At 38.9% G+C, this 24257-nt stretch overlaps 1 protein-coding gene across 1 annotated transcript in view; it reads left to right on the forward strand.

Moving 5' to 3' along the window:
* PCLO (piccolo presynaptic cytomatrix protein) overlaps positions 1 to 24257 on the forward strand; it is an 876537-nt gene that overhangs the window by 770937 nt on the left and 81343 nt on the right. Inside the window, exon 25 of the mRNA XM_053719164.1 lies at positions 14455 to 14593. Within this exon, the coding sequence (XP_053575139.1) occupies positions 14455 to 14593 (139 nt within the window). The remainder of the gene's footprint in view (positions 1 to 14454; positions 14594 to 24257) is intronic.

Raw genomic sequence — 24257 nt, forward strand, 5'->3', positions numbered from 1 at the left:
CTGCCCCTAACACCGCCGACCCCTATATTATATTTATTAACCCCTAATCTGCCGCCCCCAACGTCGCCTCCGACTACCTACAATTATTAACTCCTAATCTGCCGACCGGATCTCACCGCTACTCTAATAAATGTATTAACCCCTAAAGCTAAGTCTAACCCTAACACTAACACCCCCCTAAGTTAAATATAATTTGAATCTAACAAAATAAATTAACTCTTATTAAATAAATTATTCCTATTTAAAGCTAAATACTTACCTGTAAAATAAACCCTAATATAGCTACAATATAAATTATAATTATATTGTAGCTATTTTAGGATTAATATTTATTTTACAGGCAACTTTGTAATTATTTTAACCAGGTACAATAGCTATTAAATACAGGGAGTGCAGAATTATTAGGCAAATGAGTATTTTGACCACATCATCCTCTTTATGCATGTTGTCTTACTCCAAGCTGTATAGGCTCGAAAGCCTACTACCAATTAAGCATATTAGGTGATGTGCATCTCTGTAATGAGAAGGGGTGTGGTCTAATGACATCAACACCCTATATCAGGTGTGCATAATTATTAGGCAACTTCCTTTCCTTTGGCAAAATGGGTCAAAAGAAGGACTTGACAGGCTCAGAAAAGTCAAAAATAGTGAGATATCTTGCAGAGGGATGCAGCACTCTTAAAATTGCAAAGCTTCTGAAGCGTGATCATCGAACAATCAAGCGTTTCATTCAAAATAGTCAACAGGGTCGCAAGAAGCGTGTGGAAAAACCAAGGCGCAAAATAACTGCCCATGAACTGAGAAAAGTCAAGCGTGCAGCTGCCAAGATGCCACTTGCCACCAGTTTGGCCATATTTCAGAGCTGCAACATCACTGGAGTGCCCAAAAGCACAAGGTGTGCAATACTCAGAGACATGGCCAAGGTAAGAAAGGCTGAAAGACGACCACCACTGAACAAGACACACAAGCTGAAACGTCAAGACTGGGCCAAGAAATATCTCAAGACTGATTTTTCTAAGGTTTTATGGACTGATGAAATGAGAGTGAGTCTTGATGGGCCAGATGGATGGGCCCGTGGCTGGATTGGTAAAGGGCAGAGAGCTCCAGTCCGACTCAGACGCCAGCAAGGTGGAGGTGGAGTACTGGTTTGGGCTGGTATCATCAAAGATGAGCATGTGGGGCCTTTTCGGGTTGAGGATGGAGTCAAGCTCAACTCCCAGTCCTACTGCCAGTTTCTGGAAAACACCTTCTTCAAGCAGTGGTACAGGAAGAAGTCTGCATCCTTCAAGAAAAACATGATTTTCATGCAGGACAATGCTCCATCACACGCGTCCAAGTACTCCACAGCGTGGCTGGCAAGAAAGAGTATAAAAGAAGAAAATCTAATGACATGGCCTCCTTGTTCACCTGATCTGAACCCCATTGAGAACCTGTGGTCCATCATCAAATGTGAGATTTACAAGGAGGGAAAACAGTACACCTCTCTGAACAGTGTCTGGGAGGCTGTGGTTGCTGCTGCACGCAATGTTGATGGTGAACAGATCAAAACACTGACAGAATCCATGGATGGCAGGCTTTTGAGTGTCCTTGCAAAGAAAGGTGGCTATATTGGTCACTGATTTGTTTTTGTTTTGTTTTTGAATGTCAGAAATGTATATTTGTGAATGTTGAGATGTTATATTGGTTTCACTGGTAAAAATAAATAATTGAAATGGGTATATATTTGTTTTTTGTTAAGTTGCCTAATAATTATGCACAGTAATAGTCACCTGCACACACAGATATCCCCCTAAAATAGCTAAAATTAAAAACAAACTAAAAACTACTTCCAAAAATATTCAGCTTTGATATTAATGAGTTTTTTGGGTTCATTGAGAACATGGTTGTTGTTCAATAATAAAATTAATCCTCAAAAATACAACTTGCCTAATAATTCTGCACTCCCTGTAGTTAATAACTATTTAATAGTTACCTAGTTAAAATAATTACAAAATTACCTGTAAAATAAATCCTAACCTAAATTACAATTAAAGCTAACACTACACTATCAATAAATAAATTAAATAAAATACCTACAATTATCTACAATTAAACCTAACACTTCACTATCAATAAATTAATTAAATACAATACCTACAAATAAATTCAATAAAATAACTAAAGTACAAAAAATAAAAAAGAACTAAGTTACAAAAAATAAAAAAATATTTACAAACATTAGAAAAATATTACAACAATTTTAAACTAATTACACCTACTCTAAGCCCCCTAATAAAATAACAAGGCCCCCCAAAATAAAAAAAATGCCCTACCCTATTCTAAAATTAAAATAGAAAAGCTCTTTTACCTTACCAGCCCTTAAAAGGGCCCTTTGCGGGGCATGCCCCAAAGAATTCAGCTCTTTTGCCTGTAAAAAAAAACATACAATACCCCCCCAACATTACAACCCACCACCCACATACCCCTAATCTAACCCAAACCCCCCTTAAATAAACCTAACACTAAGCCCCTGAAGATCTCCCTACCTTGTCTTCACCACACCGGGTCCCGATCTGTCCAGAAGAGCCTCCGAAATCTTCATCCAAGCCCAAGCGGGGGCTGAAGAGTGACGTCCATCCTCCGGCTGAAGTCTGGATCCCAGCGGCGGCTAAAGAATTCCATCTTCGGGCAGAAGTCTTCATCCTATCCGGGCAGAAGAGTCGATCCGGACCGGCAAACATCTTCATCGATGCCGCATCTTCTATGTTTTTCCATCCGATGACGACCGGCTCCATCTTGAAGACCTCCGGCGCGGATCCATCCTCTTCTTGCGACGTCCTAAGTCCGAATGAAGGTTCCTTTAAATGACATCATCCAAGATGGCGTCCCTCGAATTCCGATTGGCTGATAGGATTCTATCAGCCAATCGGAATTAAGATAAGAAAATTCTGATTGGCTGATGGAATCAGCCAATCAGAATCAAGTTCAATCCGATTGGCTGATACGATCAGCCAATCAGATTGAGCTCGCATTCTTACCTTAATTCCGATTGGCTGATAGAATCCTTTCAGCCAATCGGAATTCGAGGAACGCCATCTTGGATGACGTCCCTTAAAGGAACCGTCATTCGTCGGGAAGTCGTCGGTGAAGATGGATGTTCCGCGTCGGCGGGATGACCATGGATCCAGAAGAAAGAAGATTGAAGATGCCTCTTGATAGAAGAATTCAGCCCGATCATGGACCTCTTCAGCTCCCGCTTGGATGAAGACTTCAGTCGGATCATGGACATCTTCAGCCCCCCGCTTGGGCTTGGATCAAGACATCGGAGGAGCTCTTCTGGATTGATCGGTGAACCCGGCGTGGTGAAGACAAGGTAGGGAGATCTTCAGGGGCTTAGTGTTAGGTTTATTTAAGGGGGGTTTGGGTTAGATTAGGGGTATGTGGGTGGTGGGTTGTAATGTTGGGGGGGTATTGTATGTTTTTTTTTTTTGAAATTCAGATAGAATTGATGGCACCACTCATAGATTTAACACTGGGTCTTTTACCGTTCTGTAATAAGCTCAATGGCCTTGATAGTATACAGTTAATGTGGTTAGGTGCTATGTATCAACAAAGTTGCATTCCAAATATGTTAGTTAAAGAAACTAACAAAAAAAGATACTATATAAGCACTCACATGACCCCAAAGTTTCTGGAGTTGAAAAAAGATTCACACAAATTAAAACATTAATCTTTATTAGAAATATTAAAATATGGGTTGATTTAAAACTAAAATGCTGGTGTTCCCAGTACAACGACTGAATATAGGAGACTAGAACCACTTGATAATATGATCTGGTAATTACCAACGACAAGGATAATTAGCAGCCACTAGAGAAACTTGGACCAATAGTGGTATAACTAAATATATGATCTCAGCAATTGCAGCACTAATTTCTAATACTGCATATTGGCACAATAATGTTAAAGTAACTGAAAATACTAGATAGAAATAATCAGTACTATAGGTGTACCAGTTGCACTGTACCAGATCAGTCTGGCTGATTAGAAACTTAAATCAGTAAATTATATAAGTTATTATTTTGAACAGTAATTGTCATGCTGCTATTATCATATAACTTATATTAAGTCTTAGATAATGGACTGAGGCTATTGTGGTCCATAAATTCAAATAGGAATTATCAACTAAAATAACAGTGGATGACTTTTGGTAGGATTTCTCGGTGTGTATAAATTAGACATAAGGAAATTAATAGTGCTTGGTGTATACTTGTACGATCATAAGACAGCTTGTTCGACCCTGATACACAGTACAGTTACTTGAAGCACAACAGATAGAGCTGAATATTGAAATTATACTTGAACAGCTGGTACTCAGCCTCAATATAAATGTTGGATCAAGTGTACTTCTATTATATCCCTGAGTTGCGTATAACATGGGTTCCAGAGTCCAACAATATTAGAATTGCGTAATATATTTGCGTATATATTATGTATATATATGTATTCTTGGAACTCTGCCCCCTTAACGCTTATCAGTATTTGTATTAAGGGTTAAAATAAATCTAGTGCTATATGCATTGCCATCAGTTTACAATTACTTGATAACAAAACTTAGATGCTTGAAAATCCCATAGTATCAGGTACTGTCATGAATTTCATTCAGCATTGAAATGCTGTGCAGTGCTATTAGTATACATAAATTCCATTCAGTATTTAAATGCTGTGTAATGCTGTTAGTATACAGCGTTGTTAATTGTGACACACATGAGTATACTATGTCAGGAAGTTTATCTACCCTGCTGCCTACTCGCAGTCTTCTGTTAAATTCCTAAATTATTAAATAGCTGTATTTAGCCACAAGCTTAAGATATTGTTTAACAACCAGTGCTTGTAATTTTGTAGGTTGTTAAACAATATCTTAAGCTTGTGGCTAAATACAGCTATTTAATAATTTAGGAATTTAACAGAAGACTGCGAGTAGGCAGCAGGGTAGATAAACTTCCTGACATAGTATACTCATGTGTGTCACAATTAACAACGCTGTATACTAACAGCATTACACAGCATTTAAATACTGAATGGAATTTATGTATACTAATAGCACTGCACAGCATTTCAATGCTGAATGAAATTCATGACAGTACCTGATACTATGGGATTTTCAAGCATCTAAGTTTTGTTATCAAGTAATTGTAAACTGATGGCAATGCATATAGCACTAGATTTATTTTAACCCTTAATACAAATACTGATAAGCGTTAAGGGGGCAGAGTTCCAAGAATACATATATATACATAATATATACGCAAATATATTACGCAATTCTAATATTGTTGGACTCTGGAACCCATGTTATACGCAACTCAGGGATATAATAGAAGTACACTTGATCCAACATTTATATTGAGGCTGAGTACCAGCTGTTCAAGTATAATTTCAATATTCAGCTCTATCTGTTGTGCTTCAAGTAACTGTACTGTGTATCAGGGTCGAACAAGCTGTCTTATGATCGTACAAGTATACACCAAGCACTATTAATTTCCTTATGTCTAATTTATACACACCGAGAAATCCTACCAAAAGTCATCCACTGTTATTTTAGTTGATAATTCCTATTTGAATTTATGGACCACAATAGCCTCAGTCCATTATCTAAGACTTAATATAAGTTATATGATAATAGCAGCATGACAATAACTTATATAATTTACTGATTTAAGTTTCTAATCAGCCAGACTGATCTGGTACAGTGCAACTGGTACACCTATAGTACTGATTATTTCTATCTAGTATTTTCAGTTACTTTAAAATTATTGTGCCAATATGCAGTATTAGAAATTAGTGCTGCAATTGCTGAGATCATATATTTAGTTATACCACTATTGGTCCAAGTTTCTCTAGTGGCTGCTAATTATCCTTGTCGTTGGTAATTACCAGATCATATTATCAAGTGGTTCTAGTCTCCTATATTCAGTCGTTGTACTGGGAACACCAGCATTTTAGTTTTAAATCAACCCATATTTTAATATTTCTAATAAAGATTAATGTTTTAATTTGTGTGAATCTTTTTTCAACTCCAGAAACTTTGGGGTCATGTGAGTGCTTATATAGTATCTTTTTTTGTTAGTTTCTTTAACTAACATATTTGGAATGTTTTTTTTTTTTACAAGCAAAAGAGTTGAATTCTTTGCGGCACGCCCTGCAAAGGGCCCTTTTAAGGGCTGGTAAGGTAAAAGAGCTTTTCTATTTTAATTCTAGAATAGGGAAGGGCATTTTTTTTATTTTGGGGGTCTTTGTTATTTTATTAGGGGGCTTAGAGTAGGTGTAATTAGTTTAAAATTGTTGTAATATTTTTCTAATGTTTGTAAAAAAAAAATTATTTTTTGTAACTTAGTTCTTTTTTATTTTTGTACTTTAGTTAGTTTATTTAATTGTATTTATTTGTAGTTATTGTATTTAATTAATTTATTGATAGTGTAGTGTTAGGTTTAATTGTATATAATTGTAGGTATTGTATTTAATTAATTTATTGATAGTGTAGTGTTAGGTTTAATTGTAGATAATTGTAGGTATTTTATTTAATTGATTTATTGATAGTGTAGTGTTAGGTTTAATTGTAACTTAGGTTAGGATTTATTTTACAGGTATTTGTGTAATTATTTTAACTAGGTAGCTGTTAAATAGTTATTAACTATTTAATAGCTATTGTACCTGGTTAAAATAATTACAAAGTTGCCTGTAAAATAAATATTAATCCTAAAATAGCTACAATATAATTATTATTTATATTGTAGCTATATTAGGGTTTATTTTACAGGTAAGTATTTAGCTTTAAATAGGAATAATTTATTTAATAAGAGTTAATTTATTTTGTTAGATAAAAATTATATTTAACTTAGGGGAGGGTTAGGGTTAGAATTAGCTTTAGGGGTTAAAAATGTATTAGAGTAGCGGTGAGCTCCGGTCGGCAGATTAGGGGTTAATGCTTGAAGTTAGGTGTCGGCGATGTTAGGGAGGGCAGATTAGGGGTTAATACTATTTATTATAGGGTTATTGAGGCGGGAGTGAGGCAGATTAGGGGTTAATACATTTATTATAGTAGCGGCGCGGTCGGCAGATTAGGGGTTAATAAGTGTAGGTAGGTGGCGGTGACGTTGGGGGCGGCAGATTAGGGGTTAATAAATATTATGTAGGTGTCGGCGGTGTAAGGGGCAGCAGATTAGGGGTACATAGGGATAACGTAGGTGGCGGCAGTGTGCGGTCGGCAGATTAGGGGTTAAAAAAATTTAATAGAGTGGCGGCGATTTGGGGGGGCCTCGGTTTAGGGGTACATAGGTAGTTTATGGGTGTTAGTGTACTTTAGAGCACAGTAGTTAAGAGCTTTATAAACCGGCGTTAGCCCAGAAAGCTCTTAACTACTGACTTTTTTCTGCGGCTGGAGTTTTGTCGTTAGATTTCTAACGCTCACTTCAGCCACGACTCTAAATACCGGCGTTAGAAAGATCCCATTGAAAAGATAGGATACGCAATTGACGTAAGGGGATCTGCGGTATGGAAAAGTCGCGGCTGGAAAGTGAGCGTTAGACCCTTTCCTGACTGACTCTAAATACCAGCTGTAGCCCAAAACCAGTGTTAGGAGCCTCTAACGCTGGTTTTCACGGCTACCGCCAAACTCTAAATCTAGCTGTTTGTGTCTTAACAAATAGAAGCACTAAGTTACAAAGTTGGAATAGGATATAGCAATGCTAGGGTTTTAGCTTAATAAAAGGTGTAATCTACAGATCACTCTATATAACGAGCAACTAAATGTAACGTTGCGGTAATTACACCACTGTGAAGAGATACTCTTTAAAGTGATACGGTTGATATGTTAGACTAAAAACCCCATAGCCGTATAGATATTTGATAGATTCTATCATTACACAGTTAAAGCTTATATTAGCTGTCTCCTGTTAACTAGCAGTGTGTAACATAGATTCCTGCTAATTAGCAGTGTGTAGCATAGATTGCTACCCTAGTATAACGTTACTGTAATTGTAACTTTGTGAGAGATTGCTAGTTAAAGTTATGCGGGTAGAAATGTGAGTCTTAATTCTATCGTTACACAGTTGTGCTAGTAGTCTCCTAAATTTCTACCCCACACTGTGCTAAGGTATCGCTAGTCTCCTGTGAGTAAGTAATATGTAACACTAGATTTCTACCCCTCGTTATGCTAAGGTATAGGATTGTAAAGTCCTCCCATGATCAGTTGGCGACCATTTTTTTTAAAGTTAAATTATATAATTATAACAGAAAGATTAACCACTTTATATTAAAAATGAGGATCCCAGGTCCTACAACAACTCCCTTAGGGAGTTGTTGGAGGACCTGGGATCCTCATTTTTAATATAAAGTGGTTAATCTTTCTGTTATAATTTAACTTAAAAAAAAACTGGTCGCCAATTGATCATGGGAGGACTTTACAATCCTATACCTTAGCATAACGAGGGGTAGAAATCTAGTGTTACATATTACTTACTCACAGGAGACTAGCGATACCTTAGCACAGTGTGGGGTAGAAATTTAGGAGACTACTAGCACAACTGTGTAACGATAGAATTCAGACTCACATTTCAACCCGCATAACTTTAACTAGCAATCTCTCACAAAGTTACAATTACAGTAACGTTATACTAGGGTAGCAATCTATGCTACACACTGCTAATTAGCAGGAATCTATGTTACACACTGCTAGTTAACAGGAGACAGCTAATATAAGCTTTTACTGTGTAATGATAGAATCTATCAAATATCTATATGGCTATGGGGTTTTTAGTCTAACAACCGTATAACTTTAAAGAGTATCTCTTCGCAGTGGTGTAATTACCGCAACGTTACATTTAGTTGCTCATTATATAGAGTGATCTGTAGGTTACACCTATTATTAAGCTAAAACCCTAGCATTGCTATATCCTATTTCAACTTTGTAACTTAGTGCTTCTATTTGTTAAGACACTATGGCCTAGATTTGGAGTTTGGCGGTAGCCGTGAAAACCAGCGTTAGAGGCTCCTAACGCTGGTTTTAGGCTACCGCCGGTATTTGGAGTCAGTCAAAAAAGGTTCTAACGCTCACTTTTCAGCCGCGACTTTTCCATACCGCAGATCCCCTTACGTCAATTGCGTATCCTATCTTTTCAATGGTATCTTTCTAACTCCGGTATTTAGAGTCGTGGCTGAAGTGAGCGTTAGAATTCTAATGACAAAACTTCAGCCGCAGAAAAAAGTCAGTAGTTAAGAGCTTTCTGGGCTAACACCGGTTCATAAAGCTCTTAACTACTGTGCCCTAAAGTACACTAAACTACCTATGTACCCCTAAACCGAGGCCCCCCCATATTGCCGAAACTCAATTAAATTTTTTAACCCCTAATCTGCCGACCGCCACCTACGATATCCTTATGTACCCCTAATCTGCTGCCCCTAACACCGCCGACCCCTATATTATATTTATTAACCCCTAATCTGCCCCCCACAACGTCGCCGCCAGCTACCTACACTTATTAACCCCTAATCTGCCGTCCGCATGCCGCCGCCAGCTACATTATAGCTATGTACCCCTAATCTGCTGCCCTAACATTGCCGACCCCTATATTATATTTATTAACCCCTAACCTGCCCTCCCTAACATCGCCGACACCTAACTTCAATTATTAAACCCTAATCTGCCGACCGGAGCTCACTGCTACTATAATAAATGTATTAACCCCTAAAGCTAAGTCTAACCCTAACACTAACACCCCCCTAAGTTAAATATAATTTAAATCTAATGAAATAAATTAACTCTTATTAAATAAATTATTCCTATTTAAAACTAAATACTTACCTGTATAATTATATTATAGCTATTTTAGAATTTATATTTATTTTACAGGTAACTTTGTATTTATTTTAACCAGGTACAATAGCTATTAAATAGTTAAGAACTATTTAATAGCTAAAATAGTTAAAATAATTACAAAATTACCTGTAAAATAAATCCTAACCTAAGTTACAATTAAACCTAACACTACACGATCAATAAATAAATTAAATAAAATACCTACAATTACCTACAATTAAACCTAACACTACACTATCAATAAATTAATTAAATACAATACCTACAAATAACTACAATGAAATAAACTAGCTAAAGTACAAAAAATAAAAAAGAACTAAGTTACAAAAAATAAAAAAATATTTACAAACATAATAAAAATATTACAACAATTTTAAACTAATTACACCTACTCTAAGCCCCCTAATAAAATAACAAAGCCCCCCAAAATAAAAAATGCCCTACCCTATTCTAAATTACAAAAGTTCAAAGCTCTTTTACCTTACCAGCCCTGAACAGGGCCCTTTGCGGGGCATGCCCCAAGAAATTCAGCTCTTTTTCCTGTAAAAAAACACATACAATACCCCCTCCCCAACATTACAACCCACCACACACATACCCCTAATCTAACCCAAACCCCCCTTAAATTAACCTAACACTAAGCCCCTGAAGATCTTCCTACCTTATCTTCACCATACCAGGTTCACCGATCGATCCAGAAGAGCTCCTCCGATGTCCTGATCCAAGCCCAAGCAGGGGGCTGAAGATGTCCATGATCCGGCTGAAGTCATCATCCAAGCGGGAGCTGAAGAGGCCCATGATCCGGCTGAAGTCATCATCCAAGCGGGAGCTGAAGAGGTCCATGATCCGGCTGAAGTCTTCTATCAACGGCATCTTCAATCTTCTGTCTTCCGGATCCATCTTGCAGACCTCCGACGCGGAACATCCTGCTGGCCCGATGGACTACCGACGAATGAAGGCTCCTTTAAGGGACGTCATCCAAGATGGCGTCTCTCGAATTCCGATTGGCTGATAGGATTCTATCAGCCAATCGGAATTAAGGTAGGAAAATTCTGATTGGCTGATGGAATCATCCAATCAGAATCAAGTTTAATCCGATTGGCCGATCCGATCAGCCAATCAGATTGAGCTCGCATTCTATTGGTTGATCGGAACAGCCAATAGAATGCGAGCTCACTCTGATTGGCTGATCGGATCAGCCAATCGGATTGAACTTGATTCTGATTGGCTGATTCCATCAGCCAATCAGAATTTTCCTACCTTAATTCCGATTGGCTGATAGAATCCTATCAGCCAATCGGAATTCGAGGGACGCCATCTTGGATCACGTCCCTTAAAGGAGGCTTCATTCGTCGGTAGTCCGTCGGGCCAGCAGGATGTTCCGCGTTGGAGGTCTGCAAGATGGATCCGGAAGACAGAAGATTGAAGATGCCGTTGATAGAAGACTTCAGCCGGATCATGGACCTCTTCAGCTCCCGCTTGGATGATGACTTCAGCCGGATCATGGACCTCTTCAGCTCCCGCTTGGATGATGACTTCAGCCGGATCATGGACATCTTCAGCCCCCTGCTTGGGCTTGGATCAGGACATCGGAGGAGCTCTTCTTGATCGATTGGTGAACCTGGTATGGTGAAGATAAGGTAGGAAGATCTTTAGGGGCTTAGTGTTAGGTTTATTTAAGGGGGGTTTGGGATAGATTAGGGGTATGTGGGTGGTGGGTTGTAATGTTGGGGGGGGTATTGTATGTGTTTTTTTACAGGAAAAAGAGCTGAATTTCTTGGGGCATGCCCCGCAAAGGGCCCTGTTCAGGGCTGGTAAGGTAAAAGAGCTTTGAACTTTTGTAATTTAGAATAGGGTAGGGCATTTTTTATTTTGGGGTGCTTTGTTATTTTATTAGGGGGCTTAGAGTAAGTGTAATTAGTTTAAAATTGTTGTAATATTTTTCTGATGTTTGTAAATATTTTTTTATTTTTTGTAACTTAGTTCTTTTTTATTTTTTGTACTTTAGTTAGTTTATTTCATTGTATTTATTTGTAGATATTGTATTTAATTAATGTATTGATAGTGTAGTGTTAGGTTTAATTGTAGGTAATTGTAAGTATTTTATTTAATTAATTTATTGATAGTGTAGTGTTAGGTTTAATTGTAACTTAGGTTAGGATTTATTTTACAGGTAAATTTGTAATTATTTTAACTATTTTAGCTATTAAATAGTTCTTAACTATTTAATAGCTATTGTACCTGGTTAAAATAAATACAAAGTTACCTGTAATTAATTTCGTTAGATTTAAATTATATTTAACTTAGGGGGGTTTTAGTGTTAGGGTTAGACTTAGCTTTAGGGGTTAATATATTTATTAGAATAGCGGTGAGCTCCAGTCGGCAGATTAGGGGTTAATGTTTGAAGTTAGGTGTCGGCGATGTTAGGGAGGGCAGATTAGGGGTTAATACTATTTATTATAGGGTTAGTGAGGCGGATTAGGGGTTAATAACTTTATTATAATAGCGGTGCGGTCCGCTCGGCAGATTAGAGGTTAATAAGTGTAGGCAGGTGGAGGAGACGTTGTGGGGGGCAGATTAGGGGTTAATAAATATAATATAGGGGTCGGCGGTGTTAGGGGCAGCAGATTAGGGGTACATAGGGATAATGTAAGTAGCGGCGGTTTACGGAGCAGCAGATTAGGGGTTAATAATAATATGCAGGGGTCAGCGATAGCGGGGGCGGCAGATTAGTGGTTAATAAGTGTAAGGTTAGGGGTGTTTAGACTCGGGGTACATGTTAGGGTGTTAGGTGCAGACGTAGAAAGTGTTTCCCCATAGACAACAATGGGGCTGCGTTAGGAGCTGAACGCGGCTTTTTTGCAGGTGTTAGTTTTTTTTTCAGCTCAAACAGCCCCATTGTTTTCTATGGGGGAATCGTACACGAGCACGTTTTTGAAGCTGACCGCTTCCGTAAGCAACTCTGGTATCAGTGGCGTTAAATATGCTCTACGCACCTTTTTTGGAGCCTAACGCAGCCATTCTGTGGACTCTCAATACCAGAGTTATTTTAAAGGTGCGGCCAGAAAAAAGCCAGCGTTAGCTACTCGGGTCGTTACCGACAAAACTCTAAATCTAGCCGTATATCTCTTATGTAATTACCGCAACGTTACATTTATTTGCTCATTAGATAGAGTGATCTGTAGGTTATACCCATTATTGAGCTTAAATCCTAGCATTGCTATTCCAACTTTGTAACTTAGTGCTTCTATTTGTTAATATACTATATTACTTACCTGAGAGCAAATCTTTTATATCACTTACCAAGTGAGTAAAGCTTTTAATTCAAGCTGCCTACACCATACAGCTGAATCTAGCAACCACACACATGTTGTAAAATACATTTATTTTTTCAACAATATTTATATTACAGTACAGTTGGTTGGTACAGTTATTAAAAAATCTTAAAATCACATGGTACAGTGTTTTCTACTAGATTGTTGTCAATACAACTAACACTCCTAGTTGGGTTCTGACTAATAGTGGAACCACATTATATATTTAGAAGATTAACTCTCTACTAAGTAAAAACCAATAAAACATCAAGTAACAAGTTTTATTTGTTGAAAAACGTTACCTGCTACTATAATAAACAAAACTCCAAATTGAGTATGTTATCAGACACAGCCAACGTTATATGATAGAAAGCACACAGCGAACAGTGGCTTGTCTAGCTGATTACATACCATTATTAATTTAGTAACAATTTTATTTGCTACACAAGATAAAGCCAAAATAATTTAAATTAAAGGAGACATATGTTTCAATTATAAGGTGACACATGCTATATTTGATAGCATTACAGTGCATCGATTATAAACTGTTGCTTACTGTCATCTGACCATACTGGCACTATACTTGCTTAGCAGGGGAGATGTACTACCGTTACAACAAGGTCTAGATTAGAGTATTAAACCAAGTAAGGAATTACCCTTCATATTCGTTTCAGTACACAATTTGTGCTCAGACATTATCTCCAACTATATCAGTCTTATTTAAATGTTATCATAAACAATTAAGATACTGACACCCCACACTAGTAGTTTACAATAGTTTATTATATCTAAGTACAAATTGTACTTAGATATTATTTCCAACTATATCAGTTTTTATTATAAGCATTGAGATACTGATACCCTGCACTAATAGTCTAGTGAGATTATAATCGTTCATTGTCTCACACTACTGTTTTCTACCCACATCAGCGATGACCATATCGGACCTATCACAGATTAGATTATACCACTTTTTGCTTTTAATGTTGTTTGTCCTATTTTAATTTAAAACCAATAAAGTTTAGTATTTTAACCGCTGCTTTTCCCTTAGGATTACAATTGTTTGTTTTTTCTAATGGTTACACACACATATATATATATATATATACACAATTCTCATTGTGGCTAGCATAGAGTTTATGAGTGCTTTCTAGTTACACAATTTCTGTAGGTCTAGACCTTCATTTGGAAAATTGAAGTTTACTTTACTGTCAATTTAAATATAACAGAACACATTTTGTAGTGAACCATTTTTAACGCACTGTTATATATTTTCTTATTCAGCAAGGTCAAGCCCTCATAGGACTACAGAATCATCCGTGTCTACTGCTTCCTCAGTCAGTAGCGTTGGCAGCGGATTCGGCATGGAGAGTGAAAGCAGCAGTACAACTGGGGAAAGCAATGTGTTTCCTGTTCCAAGAATGTAAGTAGCTGTGTGCAGCTCAGAAATACTGCATAATTAAAGTATTTAATTTATAAGTCTTTGTTGATCCATAAAAATAGTTGTTTTCCTGTATTATTTGGATGAATTATTTCTCTTTACATTGATTTTAAAAATTGAGAATACTGAAACATGTTAGCTATAATCAAGATGAGATTTAAAATGAAAGATGTAAAACTTCTATATTCTCTATCTTTTATTTAAAATAACATAATTTAAATATTGTGATTTTACAGAGTACCACAACAAATTATTATTTCATTATGGCATGGAGAGTCCACAAATCCATTCAATTACTAGTGGGAATTCAACTCCTGGCCACCAAGAGGAGGCAAAGAACACCCCAGCAGAGCTGTTAGGTATCACTCCCACTTCCCATACATCCCTAGTCATTCTTTGCCTTATACATCAGGATGGATCTGCGAAGATGGTGTCTGAAGATATTCATCCTTTAATGGGTACTTTTCCCTGCAAGCAAGAATTGGGGCCATGCTGTATCCATGTAATACTCTTTAGTATGAGTAATGGTGGCTCTTAGCAGTTAGAAGACGGTGAGGTAGTCCTTGCTTACTTTCTAGCATTTATGCTACACCTATAAAGAAAACCAAGGTACGTTACTCTGCTTTTCTTTTTCTATAGGTCCCTGTCAGAGGTTGTCTGAGTCTGTCATACCTGAGAAGCTGTTTCTGCCCTGCAGCTGATGCTCCAAAGGTAAGTGCTTTTATTCCTTCTAGGTAAGAAGGCCCAAGCACTTTGGCGGTTATAATTCCCCTTTTTAAAATGAGTCTGGCATTTATTTATAAATCTATTCAGTGTTGGGTTTTATTTAGGGGCAGTAAATACAGGGCACTGTGTTTATTTGAGCTAGAAAAGTGGCTCTATCTTTATGGAGAGATTGTCAGGGACTAAGTCAATCCGGGGATTTAATTTTTCTAGATGCATTTGAGAGTAAGGGTTAATACTATTCTCTTTCACATTGGGCATCTCTACCGGCTTCTCCTTTTTATGTATAACATTTTCGTCAAGAGAAGTCCCTGCTCTGTTACCGCAAGATATCCTTTAGTGCGATTGTATTTTTCTACCCCCAATGGATAAACAAGAGAATCTCTTTCACTTATAGGGGGGTTGCAGGGGCTTTATTTACTCTAGAGCATTTAGCATGCACTCTAATATGCCCCGGTATGTTTTTTCCCTTAGATGCGGCACCTCCGACTACATAGTTCTATGATATTCCGTGTGGAGGTTGACCCAGACTGTAGATCTGTTTCTGTTAGTGAAGAAAGGTTCACGGAATCAGTGGCAATTTCAATCACACTTTCTACAGCGCCATTTTATGTAACCCTGTGGCGGTTCATTTTCCTGCCATGGGCTGTGACGTTGGCACGCCTATTAGCAGCTCCTTCAAGGAGTCTCAAAGGTGTTTATTGGAGGGAGGTTTGGCTAGGGGAATATTCATGAGTTTATTGCCTTTAAGTTTTGGCATTACTAGCTGTGTAAGGGATGTTTGGTATTTAACTTCCTAATTGATTCTTGTTTTTAAATTGGCTTCTATTTGTTAGTAATTTATGCCGTAGTGTTAATGATGTTTGGTTGCCATCTGTTGGTTGTTCTTATTAGCCTCACGCATTATTCCCCTTTGTTGTATTTTAGGTTGATTTTTTTACTTAAAATTATTCTGTCTTGGGTGAAATTTTTATATAATTTATAAAAAAAATTCAAGATAGGAATGGGGGTTGAGGGCTATTTGAACATAATTTTCTCTTGTTCATTCTAATTATATTCTATCAGCCTTTGTGTATATATAATGTCACAAAGAGAATTATGAGGGCTGATTTTTCTTTGCTCATGATTATTTGATACTGTATGGTTTGTTGCAATAATCATTTATGAAGCTGCACTTTTATGTTTCAGGATTTTATTTTGAAAATGCTGTTTCAATGCAAATGTTTTTATGTGTATGTGAACTGTATTCTATCTCTTTCATAGTATGAGATTACAGCGCTGTCGGTGGCATGCAATATACTTAGTTATCTAAGTGCCCTCAAGACACTAATATGTTTATATAATAGCATATACTGTGTATTATTACATAATGCCGTTTTTCTATATTACCCTGTTTTATGCAGGGGCTCCATGTTTTATTTTGAGGGGATTTTTAAATATGTCTGTGGCATATCTGTTATCCTTTTTTGTGTATGGGGCTTATTTTAATCTCTCTCATAGGGAGGTAATGTTTCTAAGATATGTGACATGCATTGTTTTATGTGTGTCAGGGTGCCAGGAATCAGACTGAGACGAGAAGTGCAAAAATAATCACACCTTTATTAATAGCAAAAAATAATAAAAAGTCCACTAGTCAAATAACAAGCCAGGAATCAAAACCAGAGCTGGTAGTCAGACGAACCGAGTCAGGAGCCAAAGCGAGTAGTCAGATGAGTCAGAATCAGGAACAAGGAGAACAGCAGAGTCAGGAACAAGCCAAGGATCAGGAACCAGGAGGGACATCAGACAGCCAGGTAATACACAGGCACTCTCACAAACAGGTCTGAGACAATGCAAGGGCAAAGCATACTGAACAGAGGCCCTTTAAATAGTAAGTGATGACATAAAAATTCTGAGACTGCATCCTGTCTCACACTGATGATGTACACCAGTCTGGCCATAAAAGGAATTGAGTAGCATCACACAGTATGCACCAGAGTCAGCAAGAGAGGTGAGTAAAATGGCTGCCAGCAGCACATGGCAAACAAAACAGGAAAAAACTCTGACAGTACCCTCCCCTCAACGACTCGTCCCCGCGGGAGGACAAAAGGCTTATTGGGGAAATGGGCATGGAAGACACGGAGGAGGGTGGGAGCATGAACATCAGAGGAGGGAACCCATGAACGCTCCTCCGGACTGTAGCTCCTCCAGTGAACCAAATACTGTACACGACACCTGGACATACGAGTGTCAATAATGCTGTTGACCTCATACTCCTCATGGTTGTCAACAAAGATAGGATGGGGACGAGGCAACACAGTGGTAAACCGATTACAAACCAATGTTTCAAGAGGGAGACATGAAAAACATTGGAGATGCGCATTGCAGGAGGAAGGTCAAGAGCGTAGGCCACAGGATTGACCCGTTGGAGTATTCGAAAAGGACCAACATAACAGGGAGCCAGTTTATTGGAAGGCACACAAAGATTCAAGTTGCGGGAGGACAGCCAAACTCTCTCACCAACCTGGTAGGAAGGCGCCGGCAGACACCTACGATCAGCCTGGAACTTTTGGCGCTGCATAGAACGATGAAGGCAATCCTGAATCTGCACCCGCTTGGAAAAGAGTTGCCGGAGATGCTCCTCCAAAGCCAGAATACCCTGAGACATGAATGAATCGGGCAACAAGGATGGTTGAAACCCATAATTCGCCATGAATGGGAGTAACTTGGAGGAAGCATTAATAGCACTATTACGAGCAAACTCTGCCCAAGGTAACAGTTCAGACCAATTATTGTGGTGATCTGAGACATAGCAACGGAGGAACTGTTCCAGAGCTTGATTAGACCGTTCCGCAGCCCCATTGGATTGAGGGTGATATGCCGAGGAGAAGGAAAGCTGGATCCCCTTTTGAGCACAAAAGGAATGCCAAAATCTGGAGACAAACTGGCTACCCCGGTCCGACACTAACTCCTTGGGTAACCCATGTAAACGGAAGACCTCCCGAGCAAAAATTAAAGCAAGCTCCTGAGCGGTAGGCAACTTCTTCAAGGAAATGCAATGTGACATTTTAGAAAAACGGTCAACCACCATAAGGATAACAGTATTGCCATTGGAAACAGGGAGCTCGACAATGAAGTCCATGGAAAGATGTGTCCAAGGACACTCACCATTAGCAATAGGTTGAAGAAGACCCACAGGAAGACATTGAGGAGTATTATTCTGTGCACAAACTGAGCAGAAGGCAACATACGCAGCAACATCAGAACGAAGACCTGGCCACCAGAATTGTCGAGTGACAGACCAAATCATTTGGTTCTTGCCTGGGTGACCTGCGGCTTTAGGATAGTGGTAAGTGTGCAAAAGTTTAGTTTGAAGATTCTCAGGAACAAAACACTTACCACTAGGTTTCTCAGGAGGTGCATTGGTTTGTGCAGGCAGGATCTCCTCCCCCAAGGGAGAAGTCAAATTAGTACGTATGGTAGCCAAAATATGGTCAGGAGGTATAACTGGAGTAGGTGCAGACTCCTCCTTGGACAGAGGGGAAAATTGTCGAGAGAGGGCATCAGCCCTAACATTCTTACTACCATGCAGGTAGGAGACCACATAATTATACCGGGATAATAATAACTCCCATCTGGCCTAAATGTATGCATGTATTGGGTACTTGTAAAGCGCGGCTAATCACCCGTTAGGGTCTCAAAGTGCTACTCATTTTGTCTACCTCGGAAGGATGAAAGGCTGAGTGGACCTCGCCGGGGATCGAATCTGCAACCCTTTAGTTGCTACAGCGCTCAGCCACAGTGTCTTAGCATGCTGAGCTATCTGTCTGGGCTGTCGGGCTGACAAACGTTTTGCTTCAGATAGATAAGTTAAATTCTTGTGGTCAGTAAGAATGAGCACTGGCATGCTAGTACCCTCAAGAAGATGCCTCCATTCCTTGAGTGCCAAAATTATGGCCAGTAATTCCCTGTCACCAATTTCATAATTGCACTCCGCTGAAAACAATTTCTTAGAGAAGAAACCACACGGATGCAAGGAACCATCAGGCGTAGGACGTTGAGACAAGAGGGCACCTACTCCAGGTCTCAGATGCATCAACCTCAAGAACGAAAGGCAGGACAGGGTTAGGATAAGCCAGAACTGGAGTGGCAGCAAAGGCAGTCTTAAGACTGTCAAAGGCCTTAATGGCAGTAGGTGACCAATGGAGTGGATCATTCTCTTTATGGGTCATGTCTGTGATAGGTTTGACCAAGGAAGAAAAGTTTTTAATAAACTTTCTATAGTAATTGGCGAACCCCAAAAAACGTTGAATAGACCGAAGACCAACTGGGCGAGGCCACTCGTAGTTTATTTTATTTTATTTAATTGTAATTAATTGTAGGTAGTTTAGGTAATTAGTTTATTGATAGTGTAGTGTTAGGTGTAATTGTAACTTAGGTTATGATTTATTTTACAGGTAATTTTGTACTTATTTTAGCTAGGTAGTTATTAAATAGTTAATAACTATTTAATAACTATTGTACCTAGTTAAAATAAATACAAAGTTGCCTGTAAAATAAAAATAAACTATAAGCTAGCTACAATGTAACTATTAGTTATATTGTAGCTATCTTATGGTTTATTTTATAGGTAAGTATTTAGTTTTAAATAGGAATAATTTATTTAATTGTAGTTATTTTATTTAGATTTATTTAACTTATATTTAAATTAGGGGGCTGTTAGGGTTAGACTTAGGTTTAGGGGTTAATAACTTTATTATAGTGGCGGCAACGTTGGCGGCGGGAGATTAGCGGTTAATTAATTTAATATAGTTGCGGCGACGTTGGGGGCATATTAGGGGTTAATAACTATAATGTAGGTGTCGGCGATGTTGGGGCAGCAGATTATGGGTTTATAAGTATAATGTAGGTGGCGACGGTGTCCGGAGCGGCAGATTAGGGGTTAATAGTATAATGCAGGTGGCGACGATGTCGGGGGCGGCAGATTAGGGGTTAATAAGTGTAAGATTAGGGGTGTTTAGACTCGGGGTTAATGTTAGGGTGTTAGGTGTAGGCATAACTTTTCTTTCCCCATAAGAAACAATGGGGCTGTGTTAGGAGCTGAACGCTGCTTTTTTGCAGGTGTTAGGTTTTTTTTCAGCCGGCTCAGCCCCATTGTTTCCTATGTGGAAATCGTGCACGAGCACGTTCAGCCAGCTCACCTCTGACTTGAGCAACGCTGGTATTCAGGTGAGATATGGAGCTAAATTTTGCTCAACACTCACTTTTCTGAGGCTGACGCAGCCATTTAGAAAACTCGTAGTACCAGCGTTGTTTTAAGTGAGCGGTGAAACAAAAAGGCTTGTTAGCACCGCACGGCTCTACCGACAAAACTTGTGATCTAGCCGTTAGTGTTTTAAGGACACTTATATCTTTATTTCTATTTTATTATGTTGGTGACATGTATCATTCTCAATGTATTGGTGTTTTTTTTTTATGAATTGTGAATTGAATGTCTGTGTCATCAGATTTTGGCAGATGTTATATGTGTGTGTGTGTGTGTATATATATATATATATATATATATATATATATATATATATGAGTATGTATGTATGTGTGTATATATATATATATATATATATATATATATAAATAAATATAAGCAGCAGGAGAGCACTCTCACTTACAAATTCAATGTGCCAGGGTGCATGCAAAAAGTGAATAATATCAATGAACAAATGGCTGCACTCACTGGTCCTTTTCAATCAAAAATATTTATTTCTGTGACGTTTCGGGGACTGTATCCCCTTCCTCAGGTCTTAGATCATAAGTTCTTAGTTATCTTAGGACTCTTTTGAGACTGATGGTTAGATTAACTGCCTAGCAATGGGTAGTTAGCAGTTTTAATCCTGCTACAAGCTTCTTGCACCTTAATTGTGTGTTGCATTGTTTTATCATTGTTTAGATAGGATTCAAGGTTGTTTCTCTTACGAGAAGGTTTACATCTTGTCATATTTCTTCTTTTTTATTCAGTAGCTTGTGTTTCTCTTCTGAGAACTGTTTCAGCAAGTATTCTTGGTGGTTATCCCTCTATGTGATATCCGTGTTTAGGCACCATCTTTTCATTTAGCAAAATCTTTTCCGGATTCTCTGCTGTTGATTCTCCGCTCTCTCACGTGGACGGTGAATCTGGAAAAGAGCTCTTTGGTGCAATATATCAGGGTATGTTTTTTTTGAGGACGATCATAGACTACGGTCTCCATCAAGATTTTCTTGACAAGAGGTCAGAGGGTCTGAACTCCTTACTGCCTGTCTTTCTCTTCAGTCATCTGTCCATTCCTCAGTGGCTCTGGGTAGGGAGATCTTTGGTCTAATGGTGACTTCCATGGACTTTATTCCTTTTGCTCTTTTCCAGTTATGCATGCTCAGACAATGGAACAGAGACCATTCAGACCTCTCTCAGAGGATAGTTCTAGACACCCAGACAATGGATTATCTGTCCTAGTAGATCTCCCAGGACCTTTTGTCCCAGGGCACTTGTTTTCTGAGACCATCTTCGGAGATTGTGACCATGGGTGCCAGCCTTTTTGGGCTGGGGAGCAGTTTGATGTTTCTTAAATAGCTCAGGGACTTTGGTCTAAAGAGGAATCTGTCCTTCTTATAAGTATCCTTGTGTTGAAAGCCATCTACAATGTCTGATAGCTTGGGCTTGGCCTCAATTAAATTTGGTCTGATTTATCAGCTTCCAATCGGACAGCATTACTTTGGTGGCATATACCAACCACCAGGGAAGAACTCGGAGCTCATTAGCTATGAAGGAGGCGCCTCACATTCTTCAGTGGGTGGAGTCTCACAATTGTTACTTTTCCTCCATCTACATCCCAGGGGTGGACAACTGGGAAGCGTATTATCTGAGCAGGCAGATTTTTTACCCAGGGCCCTCCATCCGGAAGTATTCTCAATGATAACTCTCAGGTGGGGAGTTCCGGAGATGGATCTGATGGCGTCTTGACTAAATGCCAAGCTTTCAAAGGATGGTTCAAGATCAAATGATCCTCAAGCAGCTCTGGTGGTGCCATGGGACGTCAGTCTTTTATCTGTTCCCCCGTTTGCCCTTCTTTCTCGGGTAATAGCCCTATCAAATAGGAGCAGGCTTCTGTGATTCTAATCGCTTCAGCGGGGCTTCGCAGAAATTGGGGACCTTGTTAAGATGTTGTCCTGTCCCCCGTGGAAATTTCCTCTGAGGAAGGACCTTCTACTTCAGGGTACCTTCCTTCCAGTCAAACTTAGATTCTTTGAAGCTTAATGCTTGGAGATTGAACATCTAGTGTTGTCTAGGTGTGGTTTTTTTTTCAAAAAAGGTTATTGATACCATGCTTCAGGCTCGTAAGCCGGTATCTTGCAAGATTTACCATAAGGTGTGGCTTAAATACCTTTATTGGTGTGAATCTAGGGGCTTCTCTTGGAGTCGGGTGAGGGTTCACCGTATTCTGTCCTTTCTTCAGGAGGGCCTGGAGAAAGGCTTGTCAGTCAGTTCTCTGAAGGGTCAGATCTCTGCTCTGTTGCTTCTTTGGCATAAACGTCTGACAGACCTACCAGATATTCAATCCTTTTTCAGGCCTTGGTTAAAATCAGGCCTGTGTTTAAACCCTGTCGCTCCTCCATGGAGCCTTAATCTTGTTCTTATTGTTTTGCAGCAGGCTACGTTTGAGGCTAGGCACTCTGTTGTTATCTTGGAAAGTTTTGTTTCTCCTTGCTATTTCTACTGCTCGCAGAGTTTCTGAGCTTTCATCTCTGCAGTGTGATACCCCTTACCTTATTTTTCATGTGGATAAGGCGGTCCTTTGTACTAAATTGGGATTTCTTCCTATGGTACTGTCGGACCACAATATCAATAGAAAAATTGTTGTTTCTTCGTTCTGTCCTAATCCTTCTTTTCAGAAGGTATGTCTGTTGCATAACCTGAATGCTGTTCATTCTCTGAAATTCTATTTGCAGGCAACTAGGTATTTTCGGCAAGCTCCTGCTCTTTTCGTTGTTTTCTCTGGTAAGCATAGGACCTGAAGGTCACTTCTTGTACGCTTTCTGGCTGAGAAGTGTTATTCGGTTGGCTTATGAGACAGCTGGTCAACAGCCTCCTGAGAGAATTACGGTTCATTCCACTAGGGCTGTCTCTTCTTCTGGGGCCTTCAATCATGAGGCTTCTGTGGGACAAATCTGCAAGGCGGTCCTCTTTGCATAATTTTTCCAAATGTTCAAATTCGATACTTTTGCCTTAGTTGAGGCTTCTTTTGGGAGGAAAGTTCTTCGAGCTGTGGTGACTTTTTTGTTTAAGTCTGCCTGTCTTGTTCTCCCTCCCTTCCATTTGGTGTCCTCTAGCTTGGGTATTGGTTCCCACTAGTAATTGAATGGATTTGTGGACTCTCCATGCAATTGGGGGGGGGGGTGGAATTTATGCTTACCAAAAAATTATTTTCTTTCCTGGCATGGAGAGTCCACGACTCACCCTTAATTTAATTTAAATATGTCTTTTTTTTATTTTTAAACCTCAGGCACCTATATACCCATGTGTCCTCTTCTCTTTCCATATTCCTTTGACTGAATGACTGGGGGTTTATGGGAAGTGGGAGTGATACTTAATAGCTCTGCTGGGGTGTTCTTTGCCTCCTCATGGTGGCCAGGAGTTGAATTCCCACTAGTAATTGAATGGATTTGTTGACTCTCCATGCCAGGAAAGAAAAGAATTTATCAGATAAACATAAATGTTGGTTTTATTTTTTAAATCACATTTTGGAGACTTCCCTTTCTTAAAGAGATACATAAGTTATTTATTTTCCTTTAATGTAGCTCTTAAAATTGATCGATTTCTAATTCTCAGACTTTGTTATGCAACCAAATGACTTCTCAAGGCTAACCCTGCTACATGAAATGAAAGTGACACTCCAGCTATAAATGTACCAAC

The sequence above is a fragment of the Bombina bombina genome, chromosome 6, assembly GCF_027579735.1.
Source record: "Bombina bombina isolate aBomBom1 chromosome 6, aBomBom1.pri, whole genome shotgun sequence".
In the NCBI taxonomy this organism is placed as follows: domain Eukaryota; kingdom Metazoa; phylum Chordata; class Amphibia; order Anura; family Bombinatoridae; genus Bombina; species Bombina bombina.